Source organism: Nomascus leucogenys, chromosome 9 (genome assembly GCF_006542625.1).
Source record: "Nomascus leucogenys isolate Asia chromosome 9, Asia_NLE_v1, whole genome shotgun sequence".
In the NCBI taxonomy this organism is placed as follows: Eukaryota; Metazoa; Chordata; class Mammalia; order Primates; family Hylobatidae; genus Nomascus; species Nomascus leucogenys.
The window spans coordinates 114,346,228-114,366,907 of NC_044389.1; the positions used below are offsets into that span (position 1 = coordinate 114,346,228).

Below are 20,680 nucleotides of genomic sequence, written 5' to 3' on the forward strand. Positions count from 1 at the left end.
ATTAAAATCCTCATCTAATAGGAAGCCAGATACGTGTGCAGTCTGACATACTAAAATAGACCTTCAAGTTATGTGGGGGATTTTAAATTTAGCTGAGAACAGAGCTTATGCATAAAGAACTCTGGATTGCTGTGATCACAATCCTTGTGCAGCCCGTCTCCCCTCTTGTCATGCAGCTCTTAGCAAGACACAGGGCGATAAGTGCTGTAGTGTACCTGGTGTCCCCTACACGGAGGACAATGCAAGGGGGATTAACTGAGGAGGAAGAGGTGTTTAATAGGCTTCTGACAGCAAGGCCAAGGAGAAGGCCTGCTGTTTTACCAGCCTTATTTTACTCACTTCTCACCAGCATTAGAGTTGGTCAACATGATTAATTTTTATGGATTTTGGCCTTTGTTAAGGCCTATGGTTGGAATTCATAAGTCTGTACTGGATCTAGACATTGCCTCTTTGTGTGCTGCTATAGATGCTTGAAAGATCAAGTGCGTCCTGGGTGGGAATTAGCATGAGTTTGGTGGCATTGGATGCACGAGAGTCAGCAATACACGGATGAGCATGTCCTTGAAGCTGAAGTCTAGTTGAGAAGTGAAGATGGGTTCATGGACTAGAGGTTTGCATGAGGTAGCAATGCAGGTTAGTTGGAATTGGAGAGATTGAAGGGTAGCATACATAGAAGGTTATGGTCAGAAAGCAGAAATTGAGTTAGTAACTTTGAAAAGAGTTCATGTCCAGGGTTTCGCTGTGGACTGAGGGAAAGACTGGGTGGTCCTCAGGGTCAGATGGCTGGGAGCCAGGCACCCTGATGTGCAGGGACGTCACAGCTGACAGGCAGAAAAGGAGGGTAGGTTCAGAGCAGAGAGGACTTGAGAAAACAAGTGCCTGTATACACGGAAAGTAAAGATACGGGTCCATGAAACAACTCAGGCTGGAAAAGTCAAACATGCCAAGGAGACACGTGTACAGAATGCCAGAACACTGACAGGGCTTATCAGGGATTGTGTTGTCATCTAGGTTGAGCTTTTCAGGTTAAGTGTGAGTTTTTCAGAAGAAATCAAAGAGAAAGAAGTTTCATGAACAGAAGATGGTCGTGGATTCATGGGTGTCTGAGTTGAAGCGTAGACCGGTGACAGGGAGTTGGGGAGCGAGCTGGAAGTTTCCAGGCCTAACTGCGCAGGTGCTTAGCTGTCCTGAGGCGTGTGGGTTTTGGCCTAGTGCTTGTGGCAAGTTGTCTAAGGTTTCTAAGCGGAGAAATAAAACCATACTCCATTTAGAAAATAGCTCCTAAGGCCGTGTGAAGGGCAGGTGGGGACAGGGAGAGAATTTCAGAGGTCCCCAATTCCCCCTGAGTCTGGAACCACTGCAGTATAAGAACCTTTGGTAAAGTTACTTCTGTCTTTTGAGTAAGTCCTAATGGTAAGAAAAGTTTCTGGCTTTTTGAAGTAGCACATTCTATAAAAGTGTACCCATAGCTGAATACTTCGTTTTCCCAAAAGCATATCATGAGAGAACCTCAGAGAGACTTTAGTCCGTAGGCTCTGGGTGTTGAAGAATCATCGCTGCACGTGGCTTGCCATACTTCTCCTTTTAGTTCTTCCTGCAGCAGTTGCTTCTTCCATTTCTTTAATTGTGATTGACCCTCTCGGGGATCCTTGGGGTTCTGGGTCAGCTTATGGCCTTGACTTGCGTTGTATGTTCAGATTGCGGTGTGTGCCAGACAGCTGGTCCTGCTCTCAGTCTGTGAAGCTGGGGCTGTCCATTGCAGCCTTTTAGTTGCGCTAAAACATGGGCGTACCTTGTTCTGCAACGGGAGAGATCGTGCCTGTTAATCCCCAACAAGTAATAATAGGAACGCGTTAATAATCGACTTTATTTTTTATATATGACCAATTTTATATTTTATCTTGAGCAAAATTACTGGAGTATCAGGGCTCTGTCTGTAAAATGACTTGCTGGAAATGATTAGTCCTCATTGCTCTTCCCGTGATTTACAGCCTCAGATCTAGGTCTGCATTCATGGCTCTTCATGTGTGATGTATTTTCTTTTTCTTTTTTTTTTTTTTTTTTTTTTTTTTTTTGAGACAGAGTCTCGCTCTGTCGCCCAGGCTGGAGTGCAGGGGCCGGCTCTCTGCTCACTGCAAGCTCCGCCTCCTGGGTTCACGCCATTCCCTTGCCTCAGCCTCTTGAGTAGCTGGGACTACAGGCGCCCGCTACCATGCCTGGCTAATTTTTTTGTATTTTTAGTAGAGTTAGCCAGGATGGTCTCGATCTCCTGACCTTGTGATCCGCCCCACTTGGCCTCCCAAAGTGCTGGGGTTATAGGCGTGAGCCACCGCACCCGGCCATGTGTGATGTATTTTTAAAGAGTCTGATTCTTACAGAGTGAAGAGTTTCTCAAGTAGCAAATTGGAGATTCTAACTTCCCTTTTGTATGATTTTATTTTGGTCCTAAGTTATCTCTAATATTCTTTTTCTGTTATATCTTCCAGTTAGCTCTAATTAAGGAGAATTACTTGCTTTTTTCCTTTTCTTTCTCTTTTTCTCCAAACAAGGAGGGCTCTATGCGTATCTCTGTCACTTTAGTGGCATTGAAGGTGTGGACTGGAAGGCCCTCAGGAACTGAGTGCCCTGCGTCAGGGGCATTAGGAGCGAAATATCAGTGATTCAGAACGTATTGGAAACCATGGGTCCAGAAGCCAGAGAATTAGAATGATTTTGAGTTTTGTTTGTTTGTTTTTAAAGGAACTGTTTTAACACTAAGTGTTATTTTTGTGTGTGTCTAGATTTTAAAAATAGTTGGCCGATACTTAAAATTCTATGCTCAATATTTTTAACTACTTAAGATCTTTTAGGGGTTCTGTGACCCTTTCTAATTTTCTTCTGAATCTTATGTTAGTATATTTGCATGCCATACTTACCTTGTGACTTGGGGAATAATGATGATCTGAAAATACCCTGATCCACAGAGCAGGACTTGTGTCGAGGTAAAGCTAAAGGCCCTGTCAGGCTGTGGTTGGATCAAGCCGAGTGAGCAGCAGTGGGTTTGCGGGTGCTTCTGAGATTGAGAACGTTGATGAGTTGTATTAAAGCCATCAGGAATCAAGAACTGTTGACTTCCTGCCAGTGATGGAGGTCGTATCAGACTGACATGCCAAAGGTTACAACACTTGTTGGAGCCCATGCACTCTTGACCACGTCTTTCCTCTCAGTGCCAGCTTCCGCATGTGTCAGTTCTCCTCGCTAGATTGTTGTAAGGATTGGCTGAAAGGATGCACAAAAGCTCCAGCCTACTTCTAAACAGCACCCATTGGTGATAAAATTGTAAAATATATGTCTCAACATGGGTATCATGACTCTGACAACATCAAGAAATGCCCTCGGTTTCCGCAGATTTGTTGGTATTAATGAAATTGAAGTCTGTTTTATGGTTTATTTACTTGTCTGTTTTCAAATGAATCTAGGTAACTCCATTTCCAAATACTGGATTTATAAATGGGTTTACGTCTCCAACGTTCAAGCCTGCGGCGTCTCCTCTGACTTCCCTCAGACAGTATCCTCCTCGAAGCAGGCAAGTTCCGGGGCGGTCCTAGCGCTTTTGGTCTTCACCCTACTGCCCTTCCGGAGCTGAGATGAGAGAGCTTTGATCACTAGTCCTGCTCCTCGCAGACAGAGCCACCTGAAGCACACAGCTGCATTCTGTAAAGACTAAGCACTACCATCTGGCATGGGTGCCTGCCTCAGATTCTCTGAGAGGAGGCTTTGGGGCAACTTGTACACATCAGGTGCGCCTGATTTTAATTTGGGCCTGGACTGAAAAACAGCTAAGCAGAATCATGGCACATTGTTAATAGATTTGCATTATCCTATACGTTAGGAGTTAACCATTCCAAATCCTATTTTTATATTTTATTAAACAGAAAGCAGATTTCAGCTTAGCTATCCCATGTCAGTATGCATGTTATGTAATGCCTTGATCGTTTTATAACTGAACACATAAAACCATTTTTATTTACAGGAACCCTAGTAAATCTCATCTGCGGCATGCGGTTCCTAGTGCAGAGAGGGGACCTGGGTTATTAGAAAGTCCTTCAATATTTAACTTCACTGCAGATCGATTAATTAATGGTGTTCGGAGTCCACAAACAAGGCAAACAGGTCAAACTAGAACACGGATTCAAAACCCTTCAGCATATGCCAAGAGAGAGGCTGGGCCTGGGCGCGTGGAGCCAGGCAGTCTCGAATCCTCTCCTGGTTTAGGGAGGGGAAGGTGAGTTGTTGAGCAGTTACTGTGTAACATCATAAACTAATATTTTAAACATTATTTAATTTAGATATGTCTTGTAATTGTCTTTAAATATGTCACAGAAAATCTAATTGAAGGCTATAAACATAAAGGGTTTTATATAATTGCTGAGACTTAAATGGCTTCATCTTTTTTGGAATATGAAATGGTTCAGTGAGAACTGTCATTGTTTTAGATCATTATTTGTAGAAACATCGGAGCTCAACAGCCATAGACTCCATCCCGTGTGCCTGCAGTCTCCTCTTGGCAGCATCCCTGGCTCACCAGGCCCCTCTGCAAGGGCGATGTCCAGGCTCTGCCCCATGACTGCTGGCCTGCCGCCCTCCAGCTGGGTGTGCACCAGGCACTGCAGGTGGAACCTGGAGCGGGTAACCAGGCAGATCAGCATTGAAGTCTCATCTCATTGGAGGGTTGAGACTAGCCAGGATGGGTCTTAGCTGTGCTTCCTGCCCACTGTTTTTGGTTTTGTTTAATATTTTTTTGGCATCAATCCTGTAGTAGGTTTTCGTTTGTTTGTTTGTTTTTAAGACAGGGTCTCACTCCGTTGCCCAGGCTGGGATATAGTGGCATGATGATGGCTCACTACAGCCTTGAACTCCTGGGTTCAAGCAATCCTGTTGCCTCAGCATGCTGAGAAGCTAGGACTTCAGGTGCACACCACCATGCCTGGCTAGTTTTTAAATTTTTTGTAGAGACAGGATCTCGCTGTGTTGCCCAGGCTGGTCTTGAACTCCTGGCCTAGAGCCATCCTCCCGCCTCAGCCTTCCATAGTGCTGGGATTACAGGCGTGAGCCACCGCACCTGCCCATTGTTGATAAGGCCAGTTCATCTTTTCAGTCCTTGCCTTGATAAGGACCGTCAGGATTTTCCTCTCATAAGTGACAAACAAGTGACTCAAATTCCTGAGCTTTTTCAGAGTTTTCTATATACAAAGTGTGCAGCACCATGCCTGACGTGCAAGCTCCTCTTCCTGCCTGCCACAGTGCACACGCCCTGTGCAGTGAGAATTCAACATGAAGAGGCATCAGAAGCATCTCATTCCTGCCCATAATGATTAAATGAGCACATAGGAGTTCCTGCAGGGATTGTGCAGTGGCATTGGAAGGCACCATGGTCTGGGAGAGCTGGCACTGGGCTGTGTCTCACAGGAAACATGGCATCAGGTTGGCTCAACAGGCCTTGGAGATGCAAAGCCAAAAGGGGCCCACCGTGTCATGGAGAGTCAGTGACTTCAGGGAGCAGTTGCTAGCCCTGGGTCTCAGCTTGGGGTTCTTAAGGCCCAGAAGCTTGGAGGGAGGAGGGCGGCAGAGCTGGGGCTCAGACTTGGGACAGAGCCCCACTCATCAAGGCCATGTGGCTCCCTCTGAGGGACATCAGTTGTAGGCACGGTGTGGAAGGAGGCAGACTAGATGGACAAGGCCCCCAGCCTCAGCCTCCTGTGCCCTTCAGTGTGCCTTGTTCATAAGAGCGTCACAGTGAGTTTCCTGGCAAATGAAAGTGGGGCTTGTTGAATTCCAGCTACCTCACAAAATGTATACAGGTGGCTTTGAAGCTGAGAGTCCAAAGCTTGCTAACGAATGTGGTCTACCCGGGATACCCTTCAACAATACTTGAACTTCCAAATGCAACGGGAACAAGTTTATGCTTTTGCCTGACAGATGCAGATTTTGCACCAATGGAGACCCTCTATCTCCCCACCAAGGGAGAACAACTGTCCTCCCATCTGAGACCTGAGCAATGCGGCAGGGAGTGGTTTAGGAAGTGCATATCAGCACAGGCACGGTGGGCAGGGAGTGGTTTAGGAAGTGTGCATCAGCACGGGCACGGTGGGCAGGGAGTGGTTTAGGAAGCGTGCATCAGCACGGGCACGGTGGGCAGGGAGTGGTTTAGGAAGCACGCACCAGCATGGGCACGGTGGGCAGGGAGTGGTTTAGGAAGCGCGCACCAGCACAGGCACGGTGGGCAGGGAGTAGTTTAGGAAGCACACACTAGCACGGGCATGGTGGGCAGGGAGTGGTTTAGGAAGCACGCACCAGCACGGGCACGGTGGGCAGGGAGTGGTTTAGGAAGCACGCACCAGCACGGGCACGGTGGGCAGGGAGTGGTTTAGGAAGCGCGCACCAGCACGGGCACGGTGGGCAGGGAGTGGTTTAGGAAGCGCACCAGCAGGGCACGGTGGGCAGGGAGTGGTTTAGGAAGCGCACCAGCACGGGCACGGTGGGCAGGGAGTGGTTTAGGAAGCGCGCACCAGCACGGGCACGGTGGGCAGGGAGTGGTTTAGGAAGCATGCACCAGCACGGGCACGGTGGGCAGGGAGTGGTTTAGGAAGGACACCAGCACGGGCACGTGGGCAGGGAGTGGTTTAGGAAGCAGCACCAGCACGGGCACGGTGGGCAGGGAGTGGTTTAGGAAGCCGCACCAGCACGGGCACGGTGGGCAGGGAGTGGTTTAGGAAGCGCGTACCAGCACGGGCACGGTGGGCAGGGAGTGGTTTAGGAAGTGTACACCAGCACGGGCACGGTGGATGGGGAAAGCGCATGCAGCTCCTGTAGCCTGTTTCTGTGATGGGTCCTGAAGCCAGAGCTGACCTTCGTACCCTCCTCCTTCCCTCTGTCTTGAGAAAGAGCTTGTGGTGTTTCGCAGGGAGGTGCGCCAGGCCTTGCTTGCCCTGAGAACCTGATCCACAGCAGCCATGCCTCCACCTCCCCTTTTTGGGAGGGTTTGTTTTGTTTCCATTAACTTTCTCTATTGGACCAAAGTGCTAAGATGTCCTGGAGAACCCCTTACCGGAGTCCAGACACATGTCCCTACCCTTGCATGGCGGCCATAGCAGGGCACGGCCCAGCTGGGTTGAATGGCATGAGGAGCCCCAGGCACCAGGTGGCTGCCTTGGTGGAGCTACTGTTAGGGTCAGCTGGGGGAAGCACACCTCTTCAGGGTCTCGGGCCTTCACACCACCGCATTCAGAGTTGCGGGTGTCACAGTGATGTTTCCTCTATGGTGCTGGGACCACCCTGGGTCCCTTGCTACCCCTTGTGAGCTGTAACCCACCATGGCCCTGTCACTGAGCCTTGGCTTGGCCAACCTGCTCTCCGCATGATGGGCACTGACAGCTGACAGTGTTCTGTGGCTGCAGGTGGGCTTCTGGGTCTGACATGGGTTACGTGGAGCCCAGTGAGGGTGTGGGGAGTGTTGGCTGGGTCCACTGATGGTGACTGGGATAGGACCCCATGGCAGGCAGGTCTGTGTCCTGGACACCACTGTGTTCCAAGGGATGGGTGCCCCTGCGTCCCAGCCGGTAGTGACGAGCAGGCTGCCCTTGGCGGAGGGATGCCCTGTGCCGAGCCCTGCGGGATGTCCTCTTCCCATGTGGCTGCTGTCCCTCCGTCCAGCGCTCAGGGCAATGCCTCTGGGCAAGCAGGTGCTGACACCATCCATCTCATACCCCTCCCAGGTCCCCAGGACCAGTTGAGTCCTGTCCCACTCAAGACTCATCCGGTTGCACCCCTAGCTCTGCTCATGGGCCATTGTAGCCCCACCTTTCTACTACTTCTGAATCCTGGCACAGCAGAGTGGGAGTTCAGCTCCCTGGGTTTTGGGAGCACCCCCTATTAGGGAGTGGTGCTGAGCCAGGTGTGTACTGGCGTGGCTGTCCATAATGCAGGCCCAGGACCCTCTCTCCGTTTGAGGCCACAGGCATGGATGCAGGACAAGGAGCAGCAAGCCCCCTGTTCCTACAGGAGGTCGGGTTGTCAGGACTCATGCCCCACCTGTGGCTCAGTACTCATCCATGTCCCATAGTCTGGCCTGCAGTCTCTGCAAGGCCCCAGTAGAAAGCCAGGAGCTATTTCCAGAAAGTTGTCTGTAGGAGATAATAGGGATTTGCTCCAGAATCCTAAAGGTTTGTGCCGTCCTTGCCCTAGAGGGGCTGGCCCAAGGTTCCACAGAGTGTTCCAATGTTAGGCCATCTTAGGCAAGACTCCTTTTTGGTTTTCTGTAAATGAAGGAATTAGTCAAGACTATTTCTTAACTCCTTTCCGGGTTATGTAATACAAGGCCCTTGGGGGAGTCTTTGCATTCCATTAAATTATAAATTGAGATTAATGTGTGTCATGTGACTTGTTAGACCACATAAGCCTGTCCAGGGAAATGGGAATGTCTTGCCCATCCTAGTGTCCCAGGTCTCCACGTGAAGTCGCCACTTAATCAGTGTCTGTCCTGTGGTTATCAACTGCGTGTATGGCGTGGCCTTGCTGCCTGCATGGGGAGGTCCAGAATGTGGTTCCTGAGGCTGGCAGGCTAGGGCAGGAAGTCTTTGGGGCACAGAGGTCCTTGTGTGGTTTTCATGGGAAGGGGTCAGCCATTGAGGCAGTAGAGGAGGAAGCTGAGAGGGCAGAGGAAGGGATGGGACGGGGTATTTGGGGTCTTTTAAATCTGATGTAAAGCAAATCTGCGCTGGGAAAATTCTCACCACCATTTTAAACAACTAATTGGTGGAGGTCAGCCTCAGATTTTATGTGTCTTGTCATTTCCACCCAGTGGATGTTCAGTACTCCTGTCTTAACAGACATCCCAAGGAGGCACCAGGGAGTTGGTTTTAGTCCGTGTTTTCTTCCGTTCTTCATCACTTGCCTGGACTTCCGCGTTAGTCCCTTGCTGTCAACTTTGTGGTGTTCTGCTTATGCTTCTTAAAGTTGGGATTTTAGAATTGAAAGTCATCTTTGAAAGGTTTCAAAGTGACAAAGACTGAACTGATGTGTACTTTGATTATGTGAGTGCAAACGTGCTCAACAGTAAATTCTCCAAGTGGGAAAAAAAATAACAGTCTTTCACTCTCCACTCCTCTAGGAAGAATTCCTTTGGCTACCGGAAGAAAAGGGAGGAGAAGTTTACAGTGAGTACATAAAGCATATACCTCTTGACAAGACATTTAAATCTAATTTATACCAAACCTGAGATTTAATTAAATGGATTAAGGTTAAGACACAAGAATGAGCATTTCAAAAGACTTGTAATGTGAAATCCACTAAGTAATAACTGACACCCTGGCTGGCCTATGAGGAAGCAACTGTAGAGGTTTTGGAAATAGCGATGTGCTGCACGGGACTCCATAGTGCACAGGCGTGTGTGCTGTGGCATCTACACACAGGTGTGCACGTGAGCTCTTCTGTGTGGCAGCTGTACTGAAGAGTCTGAAATGACTAGAGCCATTCATTTCAACGAGCAGAGTAAGCATCTTCCACGGAGCAGTTTGTTTGTCGGTGTTTTTCCTTCAAAACTTTCAAATACTCTCCCACTGTGTAGAAAGCATTATCTCCTTCTGCTATAACTTACTGGCAGGACAGACCCAACCATAAGTGATAGGTTTTTGTGGCGGTAAGTACATGAGACATGGTGATTTTTGCTTGGGTTGATTAAACAGAGTTTCTCCTGTGGAAAATGTTTGTGCCGGTCTTTAGTGGAGGATGGCGTGGACTTCTCCACAGCTAGTGGTGGGATGGCACGGTGGCAGAGTTAGCAGTACCCACGAAGATGGGAGGGATGGCACGGTGGCAGTTAGCAGTACCCACGCACCAGTAGTGGGACAGCACGGTGGCAGTTAGCTGTACCCACAAAGATGGGAGGGATGCCTCCACGGGCTTGCAGATGTGGAATTCCATACAAGGAATGCTGGAAAAGACCTGGACAAATCCTGGTCCAGCCCCTCAAGCCATCACACAGGTGCTTTCTCATCACAAAAGATACAATCTCTGTTTAGAACTCAGAAATTGTGCCTTTAATAAGGTCAGCTTAGTCTAGTTTTTGTTTAACTAGTTGGTAAGGCAGTTTTTACCGGTGAATTGCAGTTGGAATTAGTGAATTCCTGTGACCATTTGGACTAACAAAGCAAGCATCTAAACACGGGGCACCGTTGTACCTGCCATGGTGTTTTCCCACAGCCATTTCTCTTCCGTTATGTTTTGCCTTTGCTGATGCATGTGTCCATGACTGTGACCTGCTTAGAAGCTTCGGCATGTGGCCCAGTGTTGTATCGATGACAGAGCGTACACCCGTCGTCTTACGTACATGCTCTCAGGACCTCAGAGAGGTCCAGGTGCTTTTTCTGTAAAAGTGTGTGAGCCTCGGGCCTAACCACACCCATGGGACCTGAGCAGTACTCAGACCTCACCCAGAGGTGCCCAGATCCTAGAGGATTTTAACACTGCCTTCCAAGTCAAGTCCCATCTGTGGGTGATGTCATTTTGTAACTCCCACATCTGGGCAGTTGTTGCCTGCCTCTTTTGCTTCTACGAGTTGAGATTTAAATACATTTTTTGGGAAGGCTGTCTCTCTAATAATGCTTATCTTCTGAAAAGCTGTGTTCACCTCAGAAATGTGCAGGTGTTTAAAACCGCTTTGCCATCATAGTGACCATGTGTAACTTAGAGCTTTGCAGGACTATTTCGAGCATCATGTTCACAATACTAGGTTACAGAGAGCATACAACAGCCAGCTGCTCAGTAGGTAACAAGCTTACTGCCAAAGACACCTAACTTGGAAAAGCTAAGCTAAAATTAGGCACCTGTCCCATGGAGCAGAGGAGCAAGCAGAATGCCCAACACAGACTGGACTGGGGTTGGTGTCAGCCTGAATTCATTTTCATCCTTTGACCTGCTTTCACTTCTGACATATTTTCTCTAGAATCTACTGAAGCAGGGATTCACCTTCCTGTCTATAAATTTTGGAGAAACGTTGGCACTCTCCAGTTAGGTGGATCCCATGAGATCTTTGCTTCCTGGTCAGAGTAGCTCATTGTTTCAACTAAAAATACTTGTATTCTTTAGTTAATATAAATTCATTTCTAAACTAAATATAAGCTCATTTCCCCTTTCTGTGCCGTGTGTCCTTCAGCGGAGGAACTGCATACTCACAAAATGACTGCCAGCCTGTTAAAGCGGGTTGATAGATCATTTTCCGGTAAAAGGTATTACTGCCTTTCTCCTGAGATTTGAGCTTACAAAGTACACTCACTTCTTATTATACTGAGTTTGCTTTCTTGAAGTCAAAGAATCTGGTTAGAATTTGTTATCAAATCTTGTGTTTTCAATTATTTAAAAATACAAACTTTTCATTAAGTTTATTTTCAGAGAATTCGAGCCCCCTCCCCTTTTGTTAAACCACTTTTTTGATGCACATGTGTAAAATTTCTTACACAGGTTGTGGAGAGAGTGTCATATTTTGTTTTTTTACAGTTATCTTGTGACTCGCATTAAAAACTATGCTGTAATAACACTTGTCTGAAAGTGAGAAAGTTTAATGTCTAGACTCAGGCTGCCCTGCTTTCCATCTGGTGGACTGAAGTCACTCCAGAGTGTCTCCCTTGCCTTCAGCTGCCCCTGCTGTTTGTGAGTGCTGGCAGCCATGGGTGGACGGCTCTTTGGATGTCACCTTAGCCTCACTGTGTCCTTTGTGACACGTCTCTTGGGCAGCAGCATCCTTGAGATTTCAGTTTTACAGCTCTGCTCTAGATGGTTGAAGTTGCTTGGGAGAACCTTCAATTGGGTGAGGAAGCCCTTGTCTGGGTTGAAGGATCTGCTTGTTTCTACAGATATTTTCCAGACAGGTGTGGAAACGAGAAGCTGCTTGGCCTTCTCTCTCCATACCGTGACCCTGGGGTGTCATTCCATTGCAGAGCAGCCAGACACAGTCTCCAACGCCACCAAAGCCTCCGTCGCCAAGCTTCGAGCTGGGGCTGTCCAGCTTCCCTCCATTACCTGGAGCTGCCGGCAATTTGAAGACAGAGGACTTGTTTGAAAACAGGCTATCTAGCTTGATAATAGGACCATCCAAAGAAAGGGTAAGGGATACATTGCATGTCTAATAGTTGCCAACAGTGTCTAGGTACGGGTTCCGTGTCAGGCGCTTTGCCGAGCTCTTTATACATGTTTGTTTTTAATACTCAAGAGAGGCTTGGAGGCCACATGATTGCAGAGGTCACACAGATTTGGAGTAAGGCCAGCCTTGAACCCAGGGCTGGGCCTTCTCCTTAACCTTGCTGTCTGATGAAGTCAGAGGTAGAAACCTGTGCCATGATGTGCCGTACACACCCTTTCTCTCACCCAGAAACTTAGATTGCATTGTCATTGTTGTGGTTCAGACCTGCCTTTGTTTTACAAAACAACAGAATGAAATAGAAAAATCTGAATTATATTGGAAATAATTAAAATGTGTGGTAATCTACATGAGACAAGGAGCAAGAAGCCTGGGAGAACCTCACTGTAGTGTCGGTGGCTTCTGGTGAGGTCTGGGCTGCCCCACGAGGTGCCGCCACCACTGCAGTGAACATCATCCCAGGAGTCATCCCGAGCTGCAGATGCCAGAGGACACTCAGCCCAGCACTCTGGCCTCTAATATGCTTAGCGAGGTGAAGGTGGGACTTGGCCAGCTGCCACACCTGGTGTTTGAAGGCTCTGAGAAGTACAGAGAAAGTTTTCTGCCCAGTTATCTACTGTGCACAGGAAGAGCACAGGAAGAAGCTGCTGAGCACTCCTGGTTGCCTGTGTCCCCTGTGCCAGGGGCCGTTTCCCCAGCTGTGCCCCAGAGTCACCACATGTCTATTCCACGCCACGTGGCCGTGCCGCTTGCCACCCCACCCAGGTCTGCAGAGTCGATGTCTCTTCCACCCTGGGCTTTAGGGAAGGCCCCGCAGTAGATAGAACAGTTCCTCACTTCCTAGGGCAGAATTTAAGGTGGATTTTGATGCAGTGTCTTCACACTGAAAGCCAGGTGACGTGTCTAGTCCTTTTCGTATTGGTAGATGGTCACGCTCCTGTTGTCAGCCTTGGAGACTGAGTACACTCCAGGATTGTCACATTAGCCTTAAATTTCCACACCGTCATTTCTAAGGTATTAGTGCCTTGAGAAGAAATGCACTTTAAAAGTTTTCCAACTGTGGCCTACTCCCCTTGGTATTGAGTGAAGGAGAAGAGGCAGGTCTCAACAGCAGCTACCACTGTGCCCAATTTGAGTCTTATGTAAGGTTTCTCTTGAAGAAAGAATTGCTTCTTTGAAAAGCCTGACCCTGAGCCTTATGCCACCACCCAGGTGTAGTGGACTCCATTGCTGCTTCGTGAGTCAACAGCATGGCCCTTGGGTTTCAGAGTGGGGTGGAGGCTCCAGAAATGAGGGGGTTCAGCCCTTCCCCTCTTGACATGGAGCTCGTGATGGTCACTCTGACTTGCTTCATGACCTGCAGTTTTGGATCTGCATTTCATTTGCATTGGGACTGAACATATCCTGAATTAATTAATTAATTTATTATTTAAGATAGAGTCTTGCTCTGTTGCCCAGGCTGGAGTGCAGTGGCACGACCTTGGCTCCCTGCAACCCCCACCTCCCGGGTTCAAGTGATTCTCCTGCCTCGGCCTACCAAGTAGCTGGGACTACAGGCATGCACCACCACACCCAGCTAATTTTTGTATTATTAGTAGAGATGGGGTTTCACCATGTTGGCCAGGCTGGTCTCAAACCCCTGACGTCAGGTGATCCGTCCACCTCAGCCTCCCAAAATGCTGGGATTATAGGCGTGAGCCACCCTGCCCGGCCCCTACCCTGAATTTAAAATGAGTTTTTACAAAAGGAGTCCTTTGCCATCCTGTTTCCACCAAGCTGGATTCCTGCTGGTCGAGCACAGGAATCACAGCAGATTCTGGTTCTCAGGCTGGAAGGGCTCTAGGTCTGTCATCAGCCTTCATCTAAGGGCAGAAGTGTGAAGATCACCTGCCCTCCTGCCTTTCTTAAGTTGCATGACAAGTGTATCATTACATCCCATATGTATAAGATCAAGCACACATGAAATAGCCTCTGCACAGGGGTCGCTGGCTGGAGTAAGGAGGGAGTAAGTTTCACTCCGTCCTTAGCTTCCTGGCCTTGGGTGAATTAACTTAGAGGTATTGGGCCTCAGTTTCCTCACCTGTTGAGATGGGGGCATTCGCACACCTGCTTCCTGGGGTTGTGAATTCAGGGAGGGCTGGGAGCTCACATTTATACGGGTGTGGAGGCGCCGATTGTTTTTTCTCAGCTGTGTGAATGAGTCGTGTTGAACTGTGTTAGGATTCGACACTCAGCAGATGTGCATGTGGTGTTGTGCCGTGCCGTGCTGGGCCCAAAGTGCCAGGTGGGTGAGATGTGTTTGATGCCTGTTCAATTAAGAAATAAGCTTGTAAATCATCATTGCGGGAGAAGAGATAAGGGCCTGTGATGTAAGAACAGTGGGGCATTTGCCGAGAAAGAGAAGGGTGGGCACTCTGTGGGGCAGAGGATAGTCCTGGGCTCTGTGACATTTTTGCTGGAGAAGACTGTCTTCCCCTATGTCCTTGTGCCGCTCTTCCAAGGCTGTTCACGGGTGGGGTGAACGGGCACTGGTACCAGCTCCACTTAGTGCTGGCAGGACTCTGATGAACACTCTTGACCCTGTTTCAGACCCTCAGTGCAGATGCAAGCGTGAACACCCTTCCTGTGGTGGTCTCCAGAGAGCCCTCGGTGCCGGCTTCTTGTGCTGTATCAGCAACGTACGAGCGATCCCCCTCCCCAGCTCATTTACCCGAGTGAGTATTGGTGTTCTTCCAGCGCCTTGGTGTTGACTGACTTGAATGGCCTGTGATGTTGCATGAGATTCAAATATTGGGTGGCATTTTTACAGTGATCCCAAGGTGGCGGAGAAACAGAGGGAAGCCCACAGTGTGGACAGACTTCCTCCCGCCCTCACTGCGACCGCATGTAAATCGGTGCAGGTGAACGGAGCCGCCACGGTACGTACCTCGTGCCTGCCTTCCTGCACGACAGCCGCGAGGCTCTGGTGTGAACAGACGCTGCGCACTCCTGCACCTGCTCGTTTTTTAATCACATCTAATTTGGTGGGTTTTTATTTGCATCTGTCTGTGTTGTGTTTTCTGTACAAAATACCCTTAATATTTGCTAATAATTTTCCACTAACTACTGTAGTTCTTTCTCGAACCACCATGTAGTCCTTTTATTTCAGTGTTGGTCAATAGAGGTTTCTTGAGTAGTAACAAGACCCCAGCTCCTGTTTCTCCATAGACTTTAGAATCATTTCAGCATTTCACGCGCGTGTGTGTGTTTGCGTGCGTGTGCATCGTGTGTCTGATGAAGAGACAGGAAGAGCAAGATGGTGGCCCCACCAGCCTCCAACCCCTGTGGGCCCAGCAGGCCTAAACCCCAGCGATTCCCTTTCTGCTGTTTTCCCTACTGGGTGAACCGTGGCCTCTCTTATTCTGAGTTCTGGCCTCTGTAGTTTGATCTTGGGTGAGCTTTTTCCTTGAATTTGGGAGTTTAATCCCTTACTGTCCCCTGGGCTGAGTCTAAAAAAGGATTTTTTTGTAGGTTAAAGTTAATAATTTTCATAATAAATAATAATAATAAAAGGAGACGCTGGGTGTGGTGGCTCACGCCTGTAGTCCCAGTACTTTGGGAGGCAGAGGTAGGCGGATCATGAGGTCAGGAGATCAAGACAGTCCTGGCCAACATGGTGAAACTCCGTCTCTACTAAAAATACAAAAAATTAGCTAGGTTTGGTGGTGGGCGCCTGTAGTCCCAGCTACTCGGGAGGCTGAGGCAGGAGAATCACTTAAACCCAGAAGGCAGAGGTTGCAGTGAGCTGAGATTGCACCACTGCACTCCAGCCTGGGCGACAGAGTGAGACTGTGTCTCAAAAAAAAAAATAAATTTATTATTAAGGGAAATATTTTACTTTTCTGTTATTTGGTCTTTATGCTTCCACTTATCTGAAAACCCTATTACACATTTCTTTGAAGATCTTAGCTGTCTTCATCATTCTTACACATTTCCAGTCCATTGTAGTTTGAAATGTGCAAAACATTTTTATTTAAGACTGTTTTTAGAGTTTGCCTTTCAGGGTTGAGTACCATGTGAGGGTCCGTTGCCCACCGTGGGCACCTGGGACACCCTTCTGTTGTCCTGAGCTGGCGGAGCCAGTGTGGGCAGCAGCCGGATTCTTCCTAGGCTTCCGCATAGCCCAAGCAGGCATAGGGCTGGGTAGGGGATGGCGTTCAGTCAGCACTCTTCTTCGTCATGCCTTTTCTAATTTTATCCATTACTACTGTAGCACAGAGGGAGTGTTATGCTGCAGGGGAAACTAAATCATTAGATTTTATGAACTTTTTAAAAGTTAAAAACGCTAGTAAAGATGGAAACTTAGTTACAGTTGAAAACTCTTTTATCTTAAGTGAACTTGATTTCCTGTCTTGTCCCTAGAGACACCATTTCACACAGGTAACCCAGGATTGTCTGTTTCCAGGAATTGCGAAAGCCCAGCTACGCAGAGATTTGTCAGAGAACGAGTAAAGAGCCTCCTTCTTCCCCATTGCAACCCCAAAAAGAACAAAAGCCAAACACTGTTGGTTGTGGGAAGGAGGAAAAGAAGCTGGCAGAGCCCGCAGAGAGATACCGGGAGCCCCCAGCCCTCAAGTCCACACCTGGAGGCCCCAGAGACCAGAGGCGGCCGGCGGGGGGCCGGCCCTCGCCCTCGGCCATGGGGAAGCGTCTCAGCCGAGAGCAGAGCACTCCCCCCAAGTCTCCTCAGTGAAAACCGTACGTCTGGGAGGGGTCACAGAGCGCTGCGTTAACCACAAACGAGACACTCTTCCCACTCAGTGCGAGGGCGAGCCGCTGGTTAGGAGCTTGCAGTGTCTGAGGCCTGTGGGATCCTCAAGTTGGTTTTCTTCTGTGAGTTGGATTCTCCCCCTCTTGAAAAAAAAATCGATTTTTCAGGATTTAATTAATACAAACCTTATTTTAGGTTGGTGCTTAACTGGAGGTGATGCATAAGTCTGATTTTTTTTTCCAAGATAGAAAAAGCATTTATCCTAACAAATTGGTATTTTTTATTAAGCCTCCACGTGGCTCTGAATGCAACCTATATATAGTGAGTTTTTCTAAATTAAGGGAACTCTGCTTTTTTTTTTTTTTTTTTGTAACTGGTCTGCAAGTGCATATCTCTAGAATGTCCCCACAGATGAATGAGGGCCAATGGCCTTGGCAGAGGCAGGTGTGGCCTCGTAGAGGCAGTGCTGGCCGCGCCCGGGCATCAGTGCTGATGTGGGAGCTGTGCTTCCACCTAAGCCATTGGTAGGGGACTGTGGCATTTGAGAATGTAGAGAGCGCATCCTTTTTGATCTCCTGGGCAGAGTGAACCTGCAGGGGGCCACCCCAGAAACCTTGGTTCTGATGCACTGCAAGCAAGTAACCAGCTTCTCACTCCAGTTTCAAGTGGCTATTATGTAATATAAATTCAAAGCACATTGTGAATAGAACCTAAATGAAAACATACACTTTGTTGCCCACTGACATGTTACCAGAAGTTGTACCATGATGTTGTTTTGACCCCTGTGAGCTGACGGCCCCGGCCCTGCTCTGTGCACATTTCTGTCCGTGTCCCCCAGCACTCTGGTTGGAGAGAGTCCACATCTTCAGCTCCGTGTGGACATCTTCCTGTACCTCTGCATCAGCACATGGATTTAAGAATTACGTAATCGTGAGAGAATGGCGTTTGTGGTTTCTCCCCCTCTTTGGCTGGTGGAGGATAAAGTTCCTGCCCTTTTACCTCCAAGACGAGGGCCTCATTGATTCCCTTCCAGAAGTGCTGCACTTCTGAAGAACAAGGATGCACTAAAGTTAGCAAGTTTATAATACAGTTAAATATAAATTATTTTGTTTTAAAATGCCTCAAATTTTTCTTTATTCTAAGCAGCAAACATTAAAATAAGAATATTTCCTGCTAAATGTAACCGTACACTTTATTCCACAAAATGTTATTTAACAAGACTGAGGGTTTTTTTTTAAGAAAAAATTATTTCCATCCAATATTTAAAGACTTGAATTTTATTTAAACTTGAAAATGACTTTGCCTTAACTTTTGTATAAGACAGCTTAGAGTCCATGGAGCCCGGCCCTGGGTTGGCGTGAGTGGGTCAGAGTTACTCAGTTACTTTGTGGGTCTCCTGTCGCTAGTTTTACTGAGTAAGCATACTGTAGTACAAGAGCTAGCAGTAGTTTTTGTAATATACCTTGAAGATCTTCAACGTTGATCTTTTTTCAGAATGTTGGAAAACCCTGTAAATGCAAATAGTCAATACTGTATTAAATATGTGCACTTGGAGTGTGCTTCGCTTGTACAGTTGTAAATAATCAGAACATATGAAAAGGTACCCTACAGAGAAAATCTGATACAGATTATTCATATATTATACATGTTGCTGTTGAGCTGGATGTAGATAAACTAAATGTGGTGGTTTGAATATTATTTTGATTTGTTGAGATTTTCTTTTTTCTCTTACATCGGTGTGTTGAACTGATTCTGCCTCTTTGCTGCAAAAGGGAATTGGAAAGTCTTATTAAAAGCCTCCAGATGTTTTCATACTCTTTTAAAATGTATGTAAATGCATACTGATCATATCTAATGTGAAAGAGTTTTAAAGTGTATAGAGAGCAAAAACTGGCAGGATCATAAGTGAAGGTGAATAGTAATCTAATTAAAATCACCTGCAGCTACGCATGATTTACCCTGCCAGAGGCAAACATGCCTGACATATTTGACCATTTCCTTTAAAGCAGTTGCCATTATTCAAATACAGAGAAATAGCCACAGGGCTAGTGTTTTTCAAATGCATTTTAAAGAACATGGGGATTTTTTTTTGTAGCTGTCAGATCACTGACCAAAAAATAAAAACAAAAAAAAAACGGAAATAATTGATCTCTGAAACCCCAACTCTCAATACTCTAAAAGCTGGGAGGCAACCCCGAGGCCTGGGCCTACGAGGTGCCATCTTCGCTACGGAAGGGCCAGGGCGCCATCAGCCATTCCCAAAACACAAGGCCTGCCTGTCCGCCAGTGAGTCCTTGGTTTTTAATAATGAGAAGTCCTTTCCCCAAGGTGTGAGCATTGCAGCGCAGTGTGTGTGTGGTTAGACCCAGCTTAGTCCTTCACTTTGTCGACTGAAGTGTGAGCTCAACAGCTGCGTGAGGAGGGCAGCGCGTGCATTAGCCAGTCGCCACTGGAGGGCTCTGCTGCCATCCGGTCAATACACTGTAGTTACTGCCTAGCCAGCAGCAGTCTTCTGCATCAAGAGCTGAAACCTGGCTCGGATGTGATTTTTGTAGCATCCTTTTTAATTAAACAAAGGTGAAATACAGATTGCTATATAATGTCCGAAAAAACCTGATACTACTTCGAGAGTTTCCACTCAGAAGAAAATGAGAGTTATCACAATAGGAAGCTGTGGCAGTCCATGCCAACTGTGCTGTGTCACATACAGCGATGAAAGTGGCTTTCACACATTTTTTTTAAGTTAACACCCTCCTTTACCCCCAGCAGTATCTCAGGTTATAGAATCAGAGATGCAGCAGTGACAAATGGCATTTTAACTTGTAAAATCGTGTGATGATGCTTATCATTCTGAAATAGAAGAATAAAAACCTGGTCCCGTTCACCAGACATGAATTTCAAGTGGAGTCGTCGTTCTCTGAGAGTGTCTTGACATTTTCACCCAGGCCCTCCTGTCATCACATCACCAGCTGTCACTGGCGGGTGGCAGTAAACGTCCTGCGTTTCTGTATTAGGATCTCTGCAGTTCAGGCTTAAAAACTAGTTCAGTGTATCCAGGCGACGGGTAGTGGTGGTGCATACCTGTCTGCGTGCCCTGCTGGCGAGCTGTAGTTGCGGCTCGCGTGCCTCGTGGCCCACTACAGGGCTGCAGACAATCGAGGCGAGGGCGCTGGCCGCCAGCAGCTCACAGCGGGGGGGCCATGTGGACGCTCCTCGAGGGTTTCGGTTTTGTTCTGCTTCATTAAGACTGGAATCAAGCTTACATGTAAACTATTGGTAATTTAAGTTTCCTTTTGTGTCATTCAGTGTAAAACTGTCTAATTTGAAAAAAAAAATGTAGGTTATGAAAATAAAGATTTAGGCACTGTTCAATTTTTCTTTTGATTTTTTTAAATTAAAATTTCTTCAATAATGCACCTTTTCTAAAACAGTTTTTTGTCTGTTCCCATAAGTGTGCATGAGAAAGAAACACGGGCCTCATATATGATTGAATCCCAAAGGCTTCTCACCCACGTAGGGGCTGGCTGTGGCACACGGGGCTCACCCTTTGTGTTTTAGGGGTTCAGAGTGAGCGTTAACATCAAGTGCTCATGCAGAGACAGTCATTACTGTGACTGCCAAGATTTACCACAAAAATAGATGTTCCTGTATCAGGACTTTGATTTTGTTAAAATGGCACTCTCTCCAAAGCTGTGTCCATTAAGCTGTTTGGTGATGGACCCAGGCAGCAGCGATGTCTGCACTAGGAAGAGGCTGGC

The 20,680-nt window shown here is 47.5% G+C and overlaps 1 protein-coding gene across 5 annotated transcripts in view; it reads left to right on the top strand.

Moving 5' to 3' along the window:
• LARP4B (La ribonucleoprotein 4B) overlaps window positions 1-20,294 on the top strand; it is a 120,932-nt gene extending 100,638 nt beyond the window's left edge. The window contains exons 12-18 of one of the 5 annotated variants that reach the window (XM_030819377.1): window positions 3,459-3,565; window positions 4,013-4,264; window positions 9,149-9,194; window positions 11,973-12,137; window positions 14,762-14,886; window positions 14,982-15,195; window positions 16,617-20,294. In XM_030819377.1, the coding sequence (XP_030675237.1) occupies window positions 3,459-3,565; window positions 4,013-4,264; window positions 9,149-9,194; window positions 11,973-12,137; window positions 14,762-14,886; window positions 14,982-15,195; window positions 16,617-16,904 (1,197 nt within the window). In that variant the 3' untranslated portion in view covers window positions 16,905-20,294. Of the gene's footprint in view, window positions 1-3,458; window positions 3,566-4,012; window positions 4,265-9,148; window positions 9,195-11,972; window positions 12,138-14,761; window positions 14,887-14,981; window positions 15,196-16,573 lie in introns of all 5 variants that reach the window. The other 4 variants (XM_030819381.1, XM_030819379.1, XM_030819378.1 and 1 more) reach the window with 4 other exon arrangements.
• The last annotated feature ends 386 nt before the right edge of the window (window positions 20,295-20,680 follow it).